At 34.8% G+C, this 20,400-nt stretch overlaps 1 protein-coding gene across 1 annotated transcript; it reads right to left on the bottom strand.

Annotated features, from left to right (window-relative positions):
• Positions 1 to 17,844: 17,844 nt before the first annotated feature.
• On the bottom strand, positions 17,845 to 20,046 carry LOC122281293 (the record flags this gene model as incomplete). The annotated part of the gene is made up of 4 exons (XM_043092664.1): positions 17,845 to 18,684; positions 18,982 to 19,420; positions 19,457 to 19,702; positions 19,790 to 20,046. Coding segments are annotated over 4 exons (1,782 nt in total), but the record flags the coding sequence as incomplete, so codon positions are not given.
• Positions 20,047 to 20,400: the final 354 nt, after the last annotated feature.

The raw sequence follows: 20,400 nt of genomic DNA, 5'->3' as shown, positions 1-20,400 counted from the left end.
TATACAAATGAAGAAGAAGACGAAAGCTTTTCTCTAAAAGGGAAAACGAAACTTTTCTCCACGAAGACACGCTTTACTAAAGAAAAAGAAAAGAAACATAAGTTTTCAAGTATAAGTTCGTAGCGGCCCTTCCTTGGCAGCCCCTTTTCACGTACCCAAAGTATGTACATTTATGTATGTGAATTGATGCTATAAGTAGTACTTATTGTATGTATGTTCACGAAAAGAAACGGAATGAAGCTTTAAAAGACGTAAGAACTGTTAAGGACTGTAAGGACTGAAGGACTGTAACGGACTGTTTGTATAGCTTTTTCTTAAAATAAAAGAAAGAAAACTATCTTTTTTAAAATAATTTTCTCTCGTAAAATGACTCTTTCTAAAACAACTTTTACGAAAAAGAAATAAAACTATTTTCTTTTAAAGAACTCCTTTTAAAACAACTTTTACAAAAAGAAAGAAAACTAATTTCTTTTAAAGAACTTCTTTTAAAACGACTTTTACAAAAAAGGAAAGAAAACCATTTTCTTTTAAAATGACTTTATAAACTGATGAATTGAAGAACTATAAGAATCGTAAGAACTGTAAGAAAGAACTATAAGAACTGTAAAGGACTATAAAGGAAAGGAAATGACTGAAAAGGAATGAACGGACTGAATGTATGATGTATGAAAATACATAATGACCACATGGACTGGAATGGAAATGGTACCAATGAATGGACTGGGTGGGGTAGATTGCAATGTCAGGTAAGTAGTACTGGTAGTGCACCCAGTGCTGCATCCTGACGGAATGGATTCCCAACCTGTGGCCACAGGCAGAATCAGGTCTAAAAGACCGTTAATCCTAGCACATGGGGTGTAACAATGTGCTATGGCCAATGAAAGTGAAAAGAATGAACATATGCATGTTAAGAATGAATGCATGTATGTATGGATGAACAAAATGCATGAATGTACGTAAGTAAGAAAAGATGAATGCATGAATGTATGTATGCATGAATGTATGTAAAAGGATGAATGCATGAAAAAACTCTTTAAGAAATGAAGGCAGCGATGCATGGGGAACTGTTTTAAAGAAGAAAGCACGTTTTTAAAGAAAAACCCCACCTCGCAATGTTTTCAAACGAAATGAAAGACGTATGCATGCTAAGTACAATATGTATGTATGGAATGATAAATGCATGACTGAAAATCTATGTTATTATATTTTGACTGTATGAAGTAATGCTTACGAGTCATCGACTCATTTTAGTTTTTATGTGTGCCCTCCCAGGGACAAGATGAACATGACAGGTCAAGATGGGGCACAACCCAAGGGGAAGAGCACGAAGGCCTAGGCAAGATATTTTGTACGAGAAACTTAATTATGAAATTTAATGTTTTCTGTTGTAATCTTTTAATTAAGAAAACGAATTTTATTTATAACATGGAGTCTTTTGTATCTTGACATGAATGGAAAAGAAATTTTAAAAGGAATCGTAATTCCCGTTGATTTTTATCAAAATCATTTTGAAAAGGACCCACCATAACTACGGGCGTTACAGATTGTTTGCATATAATAGGACCATACATACTACTACTTCATGTTTTCCTTTTGAAGTTGTTTATGATTTTAATCCATTTACTTCTTCAGATTTGATGTTTTTGCTTATTGATGACATGAGTAACTTGGATAGATTTTTCCAAATTCATGAGAAAATTAATGATAATTCATATTAAGTAGATCTTCCAGGTAATTATCATGTTTCTGCCATTTTCAATGTTATTGATCTTTTTCCTTTTGATGCAAATGAAGATTCGAGGTCAAATCATTTTGAAGAGAGGGGGAATGATGGGCCCTAAGTTGGACCAAGCCTTAGAGATCCTTTGCAAATTCCAGATGGGGCAATCACAAGATTGAGCGCTAGGAAGAGCAATGAAACAATACAAAAATTGGTGCAATCCACTTGAGACATGTCTAGCAAGAGCCCAACATTCAAGATGGGCTTAAAGAAAACCCAGTTTCGTTCATGTGATACAACAAGCTATGGAAGACATGACTTGGGCCTATTGTTAATGAAGGCCTTGAACTTGTTTATTTCATTAAAAGAACTTATTTTATTTGTCATAGAAATTAATCTAGAATAATTGGGTTTAGGGAATGTCTAGCCCACACATATGTCTTATTTCTTATGAACTAGGATTTTTGGGAAGGCCTTGTAATTTGGCCAATGGCTTATTTGGAAAGTGGGTTTTAGAAGTTACTGTAGCGCGGCACTGTTCACGCTACAGTACCAGCAGCACTATTCACTAGGATTTTTTGGGATGACTTATTTAAACCACTTGTAACCTCATTTGAGAAGGTTAGATAATATTGAATTTCCATTGTGAGTTGAGTTATCTCCTCTTGTTCTTGATTGATTTTTTGAACTTATCAAAGGTAAATCATAGCTTTTGTAGCGTTCCTCCTTCTAATCTGGGTTCTTGAGAAGGGTTATTCAACGGGTCTAGATTTTTATATAATCTAGGTATTTGAAATGAGTTCTGAACGGGTCTAGATTCTCCATCCATTGACTTGATTTGGCTATCTTGGGTTTGTTTCTTCAATATTATTGTTGGCTCTCAAAGCGAGTCGATTGGGATTCACATCATTTGGCCCATATATGTTTTACTTTGTTGAATTAGGGTTTCAAAAGGCAAAGTTTTTGTAGTGGTACTATAGTTGTGGAACTATTCATTCAGGGGTACTTTTGAAAGATGGGGCTTTATTTTAGCCTAGGGTTTTAATTAGATTTTAGTTTAAATACTTTTGGTTGCCTCATTTTAAGAATATATATGAAAGTTTATGAAATTGATAAATTTTATTTATTGTGAGTTGAGTTTATCTCCTCTTGTTCTTGATTGAACGTTTGAACTTATCAAAGGTAAATCACAACCTTTGTGGTGTTCCTCCTTAGTAATCTAGGTTCTTGAGATAGGTTTTTCAATGGATCTAGATTTTAATATAATCTGGGTTCTTGAAATGAGTTTCTCAACGAGTCTAGATTCTTCCATCCATTGACTTGATTTTGACTTTCTTGGGTGAGTTTTCAAATTGATTGTGAGTTCAAGGGATTCCAATTCTGCAGGTTCAAATCATTTGCAACATAAATTATGGCCCATTATTATGTTTATGTGATTGAAGGCTTTGAACTTGTTTATCTCATTAAAAAGGCTTATTTTATTAGTTATAAGAATTAGTCTAGAATATGTGGGCTTGAGGATACTTGGCCCATATATGTTTTACTTTGTTGAATTAGGGTTTCAAAAGTTAAAGTTACTATAGTAGTATTGTAGCTGTGCACTGTAGCCGCGATACTATTCATTCAGGGGTATTTTGGGAAGATGGGGGTTTATTTTAGACTAGGGTTTTAATTAGGTTTTAGTTTAAATAGTCTTGGTTGCCTCATTTTAAGAATATATATGAAAGTTTATGAAATTGATGAATTTTATTCATTGTGAGTTGAGTTTGTCTCCTCTTATTCTTGATTGAACGTTTGAGCTTATCAAAAGTAATTCACAACCTTTGTGGCGTTCCTCCTTTGTAATCTGGGTTCTTGAGACAAGTTCTTTAACAGATCTAGATTTTAATATAATTTAGGTTCTCGAGTTCCTCAACGGGTCTAGATTCTTCCATCCATTGACTTGATTTTGGCTTTCTTGGGTGAGTTTTCAAATTGATTATGGTTCAAGGGATTCCAATTCCATGGGTTCACATCAATCTAGGCCTCCCAAAATATGCATTTTCATCATTCTAACACATAAACACATGCTCCCATTTAATCTTCTATCCAAACGAACAAACAAAATTGATATACAAGTTAAAAACTAAAAATCTTAAGTACCATATTCAAAATCCTTCTTAATCAAGGCATCAATAAACATGGCATTCCATCACTCTTATTCATAGGCCAAAAATAACATCATAGAATGGCATGGTTCAAGCAACGGTTTCATGCAACATATTCATAATGTAACAGCTTGGTAGAAATTTAATGATGGAATTTTAATAGACTTTAGGAATCTCGTGAAAACTCCGTAAGTTTTCACGAATCGACTAATCACGAAAGTTTTAGTTTGTCAACATAGTCAGTGTTATCACTCACTATGGTGCCAAAAATACGATTTTAATTGTTTGAGCTAGTTAGAAGAGAATACGTTATGGTTTGCACCACTAGACTCAGTTGATTATTTAGGATTTTATGGCGCAATAACTCATTTTCATAATTTCAGACAAAACACCTGTTTGAAACTGTAAAATTATTTTTAGGGGCACTTCGGGGTTGAATTTTGGTAAACGATTTTCACTGTAGGTTAATATGAATATTTAGGATTGTTCAGTACCAAGTTTATTACACATTTTTTGGAGTGAATAGTAACCTCAATAAGCATACTAAGTACAGTGTTTTTAAAATCACAGTGTGAAATGTCCAAATTAGGTTAGAGAAGTTTTATTTGGACACTTGGCAAGATCTTAGCCACACATAGTGAATAGTATTAGACACTTGGCATAAAAAGGAACCATTAGATCGATTTGTGAAGGAAATCAAAGTGTGAGATCATGCCACCTATGCAAAACTTTTTTTTATCTAATTAACCAAATTGAGCCAGATCAAAGAGGGTTTCAACCGTAGTGAAACCCTAAATGGTTGGAATCCAATTGAAACTCCAAAAGCTTGGTTGAAACCGAAACGCTAAACGGTTTCCCCAATTCCTAACTAGGCCTTCAAACCCTCTTTGATCCAATTTCTAGCATTGTATTTAATCACTTGATTAAATCACTTCCACATGCTATTAACTTCTCAAATCCTTCTTATGACATCATTATCCAACCTTTTAAACCTTGAAAATTTGATTGGGCCAAGAAGAATTGGATTGGACTTGATAGCATCTCAAACCCTAACCAAACCCCCTTTAAACCCCAAATTGAAGCCCACTTGGTTGAGGCCCACGAATTTGGCCACCTTGGAAAAGCTTCTTGAAGAAGTTTCCTCCCCCACATGGCAGACCATCCACTGCCCTTGGCTGCACCCAATAGTGCCTTGATGTGAGGGAGAAACCCACCTCATCAACCTCCATACCTCACAGCTTCTGCAGGCAGTCCTCTCCTCTCACTATTCTCCACTTTATGTCACATAGCCAACTCCAATCAAGGGTCCTTCAAGCCCATATCTTCCCCCTCCAGAAGTTTAGAGTCTTGCAAGATATACTTCTTTCCCTTTAATCACTTATTCACTCCATTCTTAGAGAAAAACCCAAAAGAGCTCTCTTGGGTAGATTTCTGGGTCATTTTGCGTGGAGATTGTTGACCCTTTATAAGTATTTTCACATGATGAATCCTCATAAAATTTGTTCCTATTTGAGTATATTTTCTATAGATATGGTATTTGTATCATTACATGGTCATTTAGTTGGTCAAAAGTATTTGTAACCATGGAAAGGTCATTCTGAGCGTGAAACTGGAGAGTATGTTATGTTTTGGCATTTTTGATCAAGCTAATGGACATATCTTGATCCAAAAATTTTATGGAGTGTTTTTAGCATATTTTTATGAGTTTCCATTAAGGTTTGTTGCATGAACAAATTTTTTGATGATATATTTTCTTAGATCTAGAAACTGAAAACTGGAAGTGGAGAAACAGTTTTTGTTTGGAGAAAGTTTTAATATTCCGAGGTTTGATCTTACTCTAAAGGCTTTGATATTTTTATCTGATGATCCTAAGTCTCTTATTTTCATGTTAGGATGTTATTTTAAAAATATTTAGTATTAGTTTCAAAGATATGATTTTTCTATGCAAGAGGATTTCGGTTAGGCCCAAGATTTGATTTTTTGGATTAGATCCATGTTTTATTGATTTTTAGCCATGTGATTTAATTTTTATGGTTGTATATTCTTTAGGACACATTTGTAAATCATGTGATACTTTATTTTGAAGATCTCACCTTCTTAAGCCATTGATCAAGAGATTTATCAAAGCTAGTTGAGGAAAAAGTTTCTGTTTTTGGACTAAGTGTAAAACCAAAAACTCCAAGTGTTATTTTGTGATTTTGGTGACTTTAGTTTGATGATTTAAAGCATGGTTGATCTTATGATGATTTTATGAATATGTTAGAAGTGAGATTTGATTTTTTTGAAATTCTTGGAGTTGTTTTGATTTAGGGTCAAAGCTTGTGATTCAAGTGTTTGGATTTTTTTTTTTTTTCAAAAAAGCTTGGTGTTGATTATTAGATTTTTCTAAATGGATGTTTTAAGTATGGTTTTAAACTTAGAATAGGAAGATCCTTGTTGCAAAATTTTGGTTTAAGCATGAGTTTTGAAGTTGGAAGGAATTGCAACAAAAATCAAGAGAAATGGCCTATGGATGTTTCGGCCATAGTGTGTTTTTCATAATTGTGATTTGTTTTAAATTTTTCTGAGTTGATATTTGAATTTAGGACCAAATTTATATGAGGATTGTAAATTTTGAAAATTTTTGGAGTAAGGATGTGAAATCCTTAAGCTAAGGGTAAAATGGTCATTTTCCCACATGTAAAGGGTAAAATAGTAATTTTACTCTAATTTCTCTCTTTTACACATTTCTAATTGTTTGTAATTAAATTTCTAACTTTTAGAATATCTTCTTACAGTTCCTTGTGTTTCGCACTTTATTTTCCTAAAACACGACAAACAAGATAAGTTAACTCTTAACTTACTATCAGTTTACTATGTATGTGTGATGGGTAAGGGAACTGCAGTTTATATATGTATGTTACCATATATGTCATACCATGCCACGTTATTACATGTTTATCTGTTATGCATGATTTATTCTATCATGAATATTTATCTGTTACACAATCTATTCTGTCATGTATTGCTATATGTTATAAGTATACCAAGTTAAGTATGCCATATGTTACATGTATGTCATATCATGTAATATTCACTGTTGCAAGTATGTCATATTAAGTATGATATCTGTTACATGTTCGGTCATGTTACGAAATGTTTTCATATCAAGTCAGTTATGTCTAGGATACTCGTGATGTAATCATTATGATGTTCAAGCATCTCCATTTGTAATTCACACGAGGTACTTTTGGCGAAATCATTTTGATTGCCAGAATGTAGTTCAAGTTCAATTATGCAGATACTCCTGGCATAATCATTCTGATTGTTAGGGTGTCTTATTTAAAATACTTGTGATGGAATCATTATGATTGTCAGAGTATTACTAGGTACTCCTAGTGTAATCATTCTGATTTCTAGGTTATGTGTTTTAAAATACTCGTGATGGAATCATTCTGATTGTCAGAGTATTACTAGGTACTCATGGTGTAATCATTCTGATTGCTAGGGTACGTGATTTAAAATACTCATTATGGAATCATTCTGATTATCTGAGTATCTCTGATAGAATATGTTGGGCATAATCATTCTGATAGTTCATTATTCCTGATGAAACGACTGGCGGAATTATTTTGATTGTAAGAATTCAAGTCCAAGTTTATGTCAAGAAGTTAAGAATAAGTAATCATGGTAACCTCATGAGAAAAGAATACACCATCATAGTAATCCCATGAGATAAGAATAAGCAATCATGGTGACCCCATGAGATAAGAATAAGTTTTAGATCAAGTCCACGTTAAGTTAAGTTTCAGATCAAGTTCATGTTATGTTATGTTATTCTCACTTACATGATATGTTCATGTTCAAGTTAAGTTTCAAGTTCATGTTCATATCATGTTATGTTCTCGTTTATGTTATGTTCAAGCTCTTCATGTTATGTTATGTTCATATTCACGTTCATGTCATGTTATGTTCACGTGCATGTTATGTTCAAGTTCACGTTCATGTTATGTTATGTTCACGTTCACATTATGTCTCAAGTTCACGTTTATGTCATGTTATGCTCAGGTTTATGTTAAGTTTAAGTTCATGTTTATGTTACGTTTCAAGTCCATGTTATGTTTTAAGTTCACGTTCATGTTATGTTGCTAGTCCATGTTATGTTTTAAGTTCAAGTTTATGTCATGCTTAGTCAAGTTTAGTTCACGTTTCAGTTCCTGTTATGTTAGTTATGTCATGCTAGATGTCAAGTTATGCTATACTTACTTACGACTTTAATTATGCATTCATACTTTTACTGTCATGCATGCATCATTAACCTGTGTGGGAGTTTCGTGTTAACTTACTGATAGTTGTAATCAAATCTCACCGTGGTAGTCCCAACTACCATTTTCCCCAATGGTAGGCAATGTGTCAGGATCAAAGAAGGGAGCAGACATTGGTAGACTGGAGGAGGTTGACTAGATGCCGCAGATACGATGCTGAGCTTACAGCTTCCATAGTTAGTTTTTGGATAGTATTCTGGCCTCCTTAGTCGAGTTACATGAGTTACTCGATGAACTTCCTCAATAGTGTATTTTGGTAATGTAAATATGAAGTCTAGCCTCCCATGTTTTTGAGATTACAGTCTTCTGAGACTAGTACTGAAATCATGGATGTTTATTTTATTAAGTATGCTTGGATTACGATTTAACTATTTGGGATATTATATGTTTGGTGCATAGTATTGCTCAAGAAAAAGAAAATTATCCACTAAAAATATTGCATAATGCTAGATGTATGTTATATGTCATGAACGGGAGCAGGTAACCTTGTGTTGCATATCCTGATGTTTCGGATGTTCGTCAAATCCCAAACGGAATCTGGGGGTGTCACACATAACATCACATAGGCCGATTACATACAAGAAATAAAATAGCCATATTCAAACAACCAATCAACCAAAGTTCACATAGTATATACGAATAATATCAAGAGTAGGTTGAAGGTTTACTTAAAAAAATCCATGATAATATTAGCAAGAAAATCTGAAAATGTAACATAGCATATTAGAAATCATCAAACAAACCCTAATCTTCCAAATATGAGTAAGTGTAAGTGTCTATGATTTTTGAAACCATTTTCTCATACTAAAAACCCTAGAACTAAAACCTTTGGAGGTTCAAACCCTAGTTCTTCTTCTAAGTAGAAACCATGCCTTGGTCCACCCTAGATCACATGTTCATGTATTCTAAACATCAAGAACATTTCGTGTTCCATGTTCCTTGAAGGGAAAACCCTAGTTTCTAGTGTGAAAGCGTGTGTTGGTCTTAGAAAACTCTAAAACCAAAAATGAAGAGATGAGTTCTTCACTTGGCTGTGCGTGTTCATCATGAAATGGTGATGAGACTCTTACCTTCAGGTGCTATTCTCCTATTTGAAATATTGAAGAAATCTTGGTAAAATTCAAAAATGGTGGTAAGAATGGTGGTGTTTGGCTAGTGAGAAAGTGTGAGAAAGTGAAGACTTTAAAGACAAAGGTGGTGGACGAGTACTACAAAGAAAACAAGAGAAAGTTTTGAGCAACAAGAGCCTTCCCATTTTCGGCTACATCTATATATAGTGCCTTTTGCTTTTCACCAACCAAAGCATGAAGGAAACTTGGCATGGCTTTCTTCCATCTCCCTCATGATGGGATTGCATGGGGAAGACCAAAGGGTAGCTTGTATGCGTGCCCTTATTCCTTCTCAACTGAAACCACCCATTTCTTCCATTTCCCCCATCTAGCCCTTCATCTCTTGTCTTGGTTAATATACTAGATGGTCAAAAGGTAATTTCCTCAAAAACCCTAATCTTACAAGATATTCTTCCAATGCATGAGTGACATGTGGCATAAGGGTGTGTGTGTTCTTGGGTGCCGAAGTGGCCATGTCACCTGTGGTGACTTATTGGTCATTCCCAAGGTCATTTTTTGAATCTCTTCCTCTCCCCTTTTGTTGTCATTGTCTACATGCTCCATGTCCCATACAAAAAGCCTTATAGAAACATGCTTTTTGTCTTCCCAAGTATCACGCATCTTGGAACTCTAAAAATCACTTTGTCCTAAGCTTGACATGTGTCCAATTTAAAAGGTTGTGCCATGCTCTTATTACTTAATATCAACAACTTCAATATCACAACTATAAAATCTAAAAAACTCCATAAAATATTAATTTATTCACTCAACCCAAATATCCACGTTCCTTCATAAGGACAACAAAGAAATTCTCAATAACATAAATTAGAAACTCCCAAAAGACACAAAAATATCCTTAACTCATCAAATCAAAATATCCGTAAACAAACCAATTTACAAACTACGACTCTCAAATAAACACTTGTACCCTCGGGCACTTATTCCAGTACGATCATCACACCTTACTAAAACTTGCTACGATCATCAACAACGCAATAAGCAGAGAACATATAATAGTGTGCAAAAATGAGCATTTACAGAGTTTAAAATGAAGAACAAAATAGCTTCACTTTCAAAATACAGAATCTGAACATGTTATTAAAAATATCAGAGTGAAAGTTTCAAAAAATATTCTTATTCAAAGTTACTTTGGGAGAGCATAAATGAAACATCACATCTAAACAGAATTCCATGTTTAACCCCCATGGTAGGGTTGTGCAAACCTCAGCAGCCAATTGAGTAAAAACAAAATGTGAATCTTCCCCTTTTTATTCTTGGAGCCCTGGGTGCCCTGGGTGTGCACATAGGAAAGACCACGCAGAAAACCACTTTGCTTCCAAAGTGGGTGCACTGGAAACATAAAGGTTGGTACCAATCCGAGTAGAGGCCACAATTTTACACCCGTTGTAAGGTCAGAACAGAACAAAAACAGAGTGTTATGCCAGAGGTTTTTAGAAATCATATCATATCTGTGACGCCCCCAAATTTCGTTTGGGATCGGACGGACATTTGAAGTGTCGAGACATGCAACACAAGATTACCTGCCCCCGTTCATGACATATAAGATGCAATATTCCTAACATGCATCTAACATTATGCAATATTCGCAGCGGATAATTTTTTTTTTTTAGCAATACTATGCACCAAATTGAAAATATCCCAAATGCTTAAAACATACTTCATACATAAAAACCCATTGAACAACTAAGATCACAACACTAGTCCAAAATGGTTATGATCCAAAAAGTATTAGAGATGCAACTCAATCGTACAAGTAGTAATTTACGTTAATTACTATATTAACATTGATGTCGCATCGTCGCTTAGTCAACTGTGTCTAGTTGATGAGCTCCTGATTCTCCTTCAGGTCCTATAACAAGATCTATCATTCGGGGGGAATGGTAGTTGGGACTACCTAAGTGAGATTTGATTACAAATCTCAGTAAGTTAACAAAAAAACTTCCACACAAGCTAATGATGCATGGATGACAGTAAAAGCATAAATGCATAATCAAATTCATAAGTAATTAAAGCATAACTTGGCATACAACATAGCATAATTGACATAACTTAAATTGAAACATGAACTGAACTTGACTTGACATGAACTTGATTTGAAACTTGACTTAGCATGAACTTGCTCTGAAACTTGAATCAACATGAACATGATATGAAACTTAACTTATCATGAACTTGTTCTGAAACTTGACTTAACATGAACGTGATATGAAACTTGACTTATCATGAACTTGTTCTGAAACTTGACTTAACATGAAAAATACATACTCCACAGTTGTTGTGGCCCCATGTATTCTACACAAACTTGACTTAACATGAAAAATACATACTCCACAATTGTTGTGGCCCCATGTATTCTACACAAACTGGACTTAACATGAAAAATACGTACTCCACAGTTGTTGTGGCCCCATGTATTCTACGTGTAAATACATACTCCACAGTTGTTGTGGCCCCATGTATTCTACGAAAACTTATTCTTTAACTGCTTAAATACATACTCCACAGTTGTTGTGGCCCCATGTATTCTACGTGTCACAATTGTTGTGTCTCACGTAGTGTATGCGTCACAATTACTGTGACCCCATACATAAGAAATCAAGATGAAACGTGACTGGAATACGAAAGGACTGAAGTTCTGACGTAACATAACGTGACTTGAACATAACTTGAAATACATGACCAACTTGAGATAGAAATATTTCGTAACATGGCATAACATATAATAGACAACATATTTAACATGACGTACTTGCAACAGTGAATATTACTGACTTGACATACATGTAATAGATGGCATACTTAGCATGATGTACTTGTAATGTACAACAATACATGACAGAATATATTATGTAACAGATAAAAACTGATGATAGAATAAATTATGTATAATAGACAATTACGTGATAACTTGGCATGGCATGACATATATGATAACATACATACATACACTGTAGTTCCTTTACTTAGCACACATACACAGTAGACTGCTAGTAAGTTAAAAGCTAACTTACCTCGATCTCCGCGTTTCTTATAAAACCTTAAGCGCGATCACGAGGAACTGTAATTAGTGATTCTAAAAGTTAGCATTAAATCACTAATAAATTAAAATATGAAAAATACTAACTTAAAGAGTAAAATGGAACTATGCATGTAGGAAAATGATCGTTTTACCCATAACTTAAGAATTTTGCATACTAACTCCAGATGTCACCAAAATTTACATACCTCATGTAAATTTTATAATCAATTCAAATATAAATTTAGAAAAATTTAAAATTAATCACAACTATTAAAACTCCATAGGGTCGAAATTCTCATATGCTATTTCCATTGATTTTTGTTTTCTAACTTGTTTTGATCAACCTTTTGATCTATGACTTATAAATATGTGATCTTCAAACCAAACCATCACATGGTTTAAAAAGATGTCCTAAAACATATATAAGCTTCTAATTCAAGATCACATGGTTAAAAATTAACCAAAACATAAATTTAGCCAAGAACATCCACACTTTGGCTTATTTGAATATCTCTTTGCATAAAATTTCATCTCTTTGAAACTAACATCAAATATTTTCAAAATAATAATATAACATGTATATAAGATGCTTAGGATCCTCCAATAAAATTATCAAAGTCATTAGAATAGGTTTAGACCACCAAAGAGTTAAACTTTCTCAAAACAGAAACTGTTTTTCCTCTTCCAGTTTCTAAGTTTCTAAATCTAAGAAAATCTTTCATCAAAACCTTTAATCATGCAAAAATCCTCAACCAATAGTCATATATACATGTTAACAATACTCCATAAAAATTTCGGACCAATATCTATCCATTAGCTTGGTCAAAAACTCCAAACTATAACATATTCTCCAGTTTATCTTTCAGAATGACCTTTTTATAGTTTACATAATATTTGACTGACCAAATGATCTTCAAATGGGACAAATAAGATATCCACGTAAACTAGACTCTAAAAAGGAACAGCTTATATGAATAAGACTTTATAATAAAACACTTACAAAAGCTTCGAAATGGGCGTACGAAAGAACTCCTAAAAGCTGTCCGAGAGAGAGTGTTTGATATTCTTTTAATGGAAAGTATAAATGAAGATAATTTCGTGGGGAGGGGTGGCTGGAGATACTTATGGATGAGATATGGAAGAGATGAGCCTGGAGTGAGAGTTAAGTGTAGGACTCTCTTACTCGAAGTGAGAGTTAAGTGTAGGACTCTTTTACCCGGAGTGAGAGTGGAGTGTAGGACTCTCTTACCTAATAATATCTACAAAAATCAATTCAAGATATTTTTACCCAATAATATCCACGAAATTAGTTTAAAATATTTTTATCCAATAATATCCACAAAATTAGCTTAGGATATTTTTATCCAATAATATCTACAGTTTTGAACAGACGTTTTGTCCGAAAATATGAAAAAATGTTATTGCGCCATAAGACCTTAAATAACCCTCCGAGTCTAATAGCAAAAACCATAATACATTTTGACACTTCTAACTATCTCCAATAATCAAAAACACACTTCTAATACTATAGTAAATAATAACACTAACTATGTAGTTAGACAAAAACCTATACGATTAATGGATTCGTGAAAACTTATGGGGTCTTCACGAGGTTCCTAAAGTTTAATAGAAATTTCACAATTGAATTTCTAGCGGGCTGTTACAATATCAGATCAGAATATAAAATATTTTAAGAATATAACAGAATCATATCACAAAAATATAATTTATGTACAAAATTTCATATTCGCTCTCTTTGGCACAGTTCAGAAATAATGTGTTAAACTAGCTTATGTCTACATCAGTCATGCCAGAAAATACTTTATTCTTATATAGAATTTCATGAGTAGTGCAGAACAAATAACTGAGGTTGTTTCAAAATTCTTTTCATAACAAAACATGCATATTTTTCCAACATTATTCTCAATTCATTTCTTTTATACAAAGTCTAGCATAGGAATCCCGCTTATCTAAACTTCTTAATTTTTAGAATTTCTCCACAATAGTATAGAACAAAAATCAATTGTCACCTATAAAATAGTCACGTACTCCCATAAATTTCCAATCAAACACGTATATCAATGCTTAAACCTAAAATACTACGAGACCTAATATTCCTAAAATAACAATCCACAACTCTTATAACCTTAAAATATAATCACTTCCCAAATTAACTAGAAAAAAAAAATTCTGACCTACACACTAATTCTAAAATATTTATTAAATAAAATAAAATAAAAATTTTGTAGCATTATAAAAAAAAACTAGGCCCAGTTTAAAAATATATATAAATTACAAATTTTCTAAAACTGTTGAGGCTCATGGTACAAATCACGTCCAAAAAATAAAATTATGCTTTGGCTTGTAACTCAAGGGTAAAATTGTAATATCCTACATCTAATCCTTCCCTAACTTTATGTAAAGAGGCACACACCTATTTTCCTCTTTGTTTGCAAAGAAGACCCAGGTCGTGCTGACCGGTGCAAAACTGCAAGTGCACAGTATCGTAGTTTTATAGTAAAGTAATAAGAAGAGTATCGTCCTCAGGGATTGGTACCTTACTCTTGCCAAATACCAAAATTATGCTAATCTCAATTTTATCTAGAGGAATCACTAAGGTTTTTGTAGTAGCAATTAAAACTAGATCAACTCAAGAGAAATAAGCAAAGAAAGTAAAACTAATGTTTGAAGATCAAATTCAATAGGGAAGAAAACTTCTAGGAAATCGATTTCACCATAATTCTTCACTACGCTTTTCTCATCCAGCTAATTTAACTTAAACCTCTTTTGTCTATTAGCAAATCTCTAATTCATCCAAAAGCCTCTTTCGATAGTCAATTGGAAGTGATTCTAGTTTATCAATTCACACAAGAGTATGCAAATTAAATAATCAAGAACGCAATAAGACCAATGATTTAATTACTACACAGGTTCATACAAGTCTTTCGATCTCTATACTTACCTATGCTGAAATATCCAAGATCTACCCTATGATTCCCTCTTTCGATAGCAAATCACAAGATTAATAATCATCTAATCAATGGCCAGTTAATTAGAAGCAATAAATTCAGAATAAATCAGATAAACAAAGAGAGAATTTCATTAAATTAGCATGGACAAACAAGCATAGTTCGGAATTAGGTTACATCGTTTTCCTAGAAATTAGAAACTTTAGCTCATGCTAGAATTGGAATTCAACATAAACGAATTCACCATAATTATTCTGAGAAGATGGGAAGAAGAAAATAAACACTGAAAAATCCTCCTTGCAGCCTCAACTGGTCATCAAAAGCTCAAGGGAACGATTCAACGCCTTTCTCCCGTCCGTGCTCGTGTATGAATCCAACGTACGTGCAATAAATTGGAATTCTGTCTCCAAAACAAATGATTTGAATCCCTCTAGCTATGTTTTTCTCTCCCAAAGAGTGTTCTCCAGTCAAAAACCGCGGCTCTAGAGTGAAGAATGGCCTTTTATATGGTCCCACGGCGGAAAACCTAAAATCTGTCAAAATACGATGTTCGCTCGAGCGGGGTGTCGAGCGCGCGTCGAGCGTTCGACTCTGCCTGATTTCGCTCGAGCGTCCTATCGAGCGCACATCGAGCGTTCGACTCTGCCTGATTACGCTCGAGCGGCCAATGTCTCCGCTCGAGCGATCTTCGTTTTTCAGCAACCTGCTCGAGCTCCCTGTCGAGCGGCAGTCGAGCGTTTGAATCTGCCTGAATTCGCTCGAGCGGCCAAAAGCCTCCGCTCGAGCGAACTTGTAAAATCTGCAATATGAAATTTTGCAAGCCATCAAATACCCCCAAACTTACAACTTTGTTTGTCCTCAAACAAAAAGAAAAACAAATGATAGTTTAGGCAATATCAACTCGACCCCAAAGAGAAGTATCATCATTCACCAAGCTTTTATGAATTTAGATTTCATCTCTAGTATCTTACTCTTTTAACATCAAAGATAGCAAGAAAATCAATCAAAAATTTTGCAATTTGTCAAGCAAGAGTTAGGCGTTTACTTCAACCTAAAGCTAAGACCTTGAGTGGGTGTGTGATATAGTCAATTTAACCTCAAACCACCTGCAAACTCAGATAAAAGTAGAACAACCAAAATCAGAAGAATTCTCTTAAAACTTAACCCCATAAGTCCAATTTTCAGAAATTCTCTCCACTAATGTAGTCAACACCAAAATCAAAGATCAAAAGGTCTTTATTAAGGTTGTAATGATAGGCCACAGGGTGAGGGTTAAGAAAGAACTGGATATGGGAAATTAAATCAAACTGGGAAAATACTTAGTGAAAAGAACATTAAAAGAGAAACTCACATGATTCAAATCATAGCTCTTTCTTGGCAATATGCTCATACTTGTGGCATTATTATTGCTGTAATCACTGATGTAATACCAACACTTCCCTTAACAAAATTTGAGGTAATTCACTTTCCACTTGGCGACTTCTTTTTCTTTTCTTTTCTTTTCTTTTTCTTTTTACTCTTCTTTTTTTTTTTTTTTTTTTTTCAATCACTTCCTTTCTTCTTCTTCTTTTTCTTTGATCAAATAGAGCAAACATAATACGTTTCATCATGTAACCAATTTTCTCTTTTAAATGTAACTCTCCACCAAAGTATTTTCTCAAACTATCAACGGTAGATTCATTGTTTTTCAGGCTTAGAGCGGGCATGGTTTATGTAGTTTAAAGAATCAATAAAGGCTCATGAAGGCTCAAGGGGGTTGACTATGGAAACACACCATGTAATGATGGCATGACATTTAGGACGGCTGGGAAAGCTTTTTGGTTATGCCAAAGAAATGCCTAGATCATTTCTCTAATATTTGGTCTCAACTAGGATTTCGCCTCAAGGACCCATCAACGGATTCTAGAGCAAAGCAAAATCGAACCTCCCTCTTTCAATTAATTCAACTTCTTCTCTTCATAAGCAAAATGGAATAAGAGAAAAATGACTATGTGCTCAATTGTGTTCAAGGTCAAAGATTTAAACCAAAGTACCCACAAAACTTCACTTGACATAAAAGAAATTTTTGAAAATTTTTCTCAAAACCATCTTCAATCACAAATTTCAGAGTCATAGAGAATTCAATCTTACTCCAATGCATGCTTGGTAAGAGACTCAAACAACCCATCAACAACCCAAGACTTAGAAAACAAGAGGATCAAATGATTATAGGAGTTTACACCCCCAAACTTAAACTAAACAATGTCCTCATTGTGATGCAAAAGTAAAAAGGATTGAAGAAATAAAGGAACTTCCCTGGTTTCATGGTGAACCTTCCGAGGTTTTTAAATTTTCCAGCTCTTTATTCTTGCTAAATAAACCTGCATCAAAAACCAATTTATTAATACTTAAATAAACAAAGATAATAAAATAAATGAAAGAGTGAAAGATAGATCTATGGGTTGCCTCCCATAAGCGCTTGTTTTAAAGTCTACAGCCAGACTTTTCAATCCTCATCACTTAGGATCTCCAAGAGGAATATATGCATAGTTCCTCTCCATTTGCTCTCCATAGTAGTGCTTCAATCTTTGACCATTAACTCTGAAAATATTCCCCGCCTTGTCCTTCAAATCTACTGCTCCAAAAGAGAAAGCTTCATGAATTGTATAAGGACCCGTCCATCTTGATTTTAACTTTCCTGGGAAGAGTTTGAGTCGTGAATTGAAGAGTAAAACTTGTTGTCCCGGAGCAAACTCTCGCCTAATAATCTGTTTGTCATGCCACTTCTTCGTCCTTTCTTTATAGATCTTGGCATTTTCATATGCATCATTCCGAAACTCTTCCATCTCATTCAATTGAAGAAGTCGCTTTTCACCTGCTGCCTTCAAATCAAAGTTAAACTTTTTCACAGCCCAATAAGCTCTATGCTCCAACTCTACAGGAAGATGACATGCCTTTCCAAACACTAATCGGTATGGAGACATCCCGATAGGTGTTTTAAAGGCTGTACGGTACGCCCACAGAGCATCATCAAGCTTCTTCGCCCAATCCTTTCTATTGATTTTGACCATCTTCTCAAGGATGTTCTTGATCTCTCTATTTGAAATTTCAGCTTGGCCATTAGTTTGAGGATGGTAAGCAAGTGCTATCTTGTGCTTCACACCATATTTAGAAAGAAGATTCTCAAATAACTTGTTGCAAAAGTGAGTCCCTTCATCACTAATAATAGCTCGTGGAGTGCCAAATCTTGTGAATATGTTCTTGTGCAGAAATTTGAGAGCTACCTTTGCATCATTTGTTGTTGTAGCAATTGCTTCCACCCATTTTGACACATAGTCAACTGCTAGCAAGATATAAGCAAAACCAAAAGAAGGAGGAAAACGCCCCATAAAATCTATTCCCCAAACATCAAACAACTCAACTTCTAAGATACCTTTCAATGGTAACTCATGATGCCTTGAAATATTTCCCATACGTTGGCACCGGTCACAAGTTTTCACCAAAGTGTAACTATCACGAAAAATGGAAGGCCAAAAGAACCCACTTTGAAGTACCTTAGCTGCTGTACGGGTGGCTCCAAAGTGTCCTCCATATGATGAGGAATGGCAATGATGAAGGATGTCTTGCATCTCTTCTTCCGGCACACATCTTCTAATGATTTGATCAGGGCATCTTTTGAACAACAAAGGCTCATCCCAAAGATAGTGATTCACATCATGCAAAAATTTCTTACGTTGATGGTAAGTAAGATCAGGTGGTAAAACCTTACAAGCTAGATAATTAACAATATCAGCATACCACGGAAGCTTGATCTCACATGCAAACAACTGCTCATCAGGGAATGCCTCTTGGACCACTGAATCTAGTCTTTCTTCCTCTTGCTCTAACCGAGAGAGATGGTCAGCCACTAAATTTTCACTTCCCTTCTTGTCGCGAATCTCCAAATCAAATTCTTGAAGAAGGAGGATCCAACGAATTAGCCTAGGCTTAGCATCCTTCTTGCCAAACAAATAGCGAAGTGCTGCATGATCAGTGAACACTATCACCTTTGTCCCAATGAGGTAGGACCGAAATTTGTCACAAGCAAACACCACGGCAAGCATCTCCTTCTCAGTTGTTGTATAATTTAACTGGGCTTCATTCAATGTCCGGCTTGCATAATAGATGGCTCTAAACAGCTTGTCTCGCCTTTGGCCCAACACTGCTCCAATTGCAAAGTCACTTGCATCGCACATAATTTCAAAAGGTTGACTCAAATCAGGCACAATCACAATTGGTGCTGAAATTAGCTTCTCCTTGAGTGCATTAAAGGCCTGCAAACAAACAACATCAAAGTCAAATGCAGAATTTTTCTCAAGAAGATTACATAAAGGTTTAGTGAGTTTAGAGAAATCCTTAATAAATCTTCTATAAAATCCCGCATGTCCCAGAAAACTTCTGATTCCCTTCACATTCTTTGGAGGTGGTAGTTTCTCTATAGTTGCAATTTTGGCTCGATCCACCTCAATTCCTTTGGATGACACTCTATGGCCCAGCACGATCCCTTCTTGAACCATGAAATGGCACTTCTCCCAGTTCAGGACCAGATTCTTATCTTCACATCTCTGCAAAACAAGAGCTAAGTTATGCAAACAATGATCAAAAGATGTACCAAAAACTGAAAAGTCATCCATAAATACTTCCATTATATCTTCCACCATGTCAGAAAAGATAGCCATCATGCAACGTTGAAATGTCGCAGGGGCGTTGCACAATCCAAAGGGCATCCTCCTAAAAGCAAACGTCCCATAGGGGCATGTGAATGTAGTCTTCTCCTGATCTTCAGGAGCTATAGCAATCTGATTATACCCCGAATAACCATCCAAAAAACAATAGTAGGAGTACCCAGCCAATTGATCCAACATCTGATCAATGAATGGAAGTGGGAAATGATCCTTCCTTGTTGCTTTATTCAACTTGCGGTAATCCATGCATACACGCCATCCCGTGACCGTTCTTGTAGGAATGAACTCATTATTGTCATTTTTCACTACCGTCATTCCACCCTTCTTTGGTACAACTTGCACTGGACTTACCCATGAACTATCTGAAATAGCATATATAATTCCAGCATTAAGGAGCTTCAAAATTTC

The sequence above is a fragment of the Carya illinoinensis genome, chromosome 11 (assembly GCF_018687715.1).
Source record: "Carya illinoinensis cultivar Pawnee chromosome 11, C.illinoinensisPawnee_v1, whole genome shotgun sequence".
Classification (NCBI taxonomy): Eukaryota; Viridiplantae; Streptophyta; class Magnoliopsida; order Fagales; family Juglandaceae; genus Carya; species Carya illinoinensis.
Note: the sequence above shows the minus strand (reverse complement) of the source record. Positions and strands in the feature narration are given on the sequence as shown.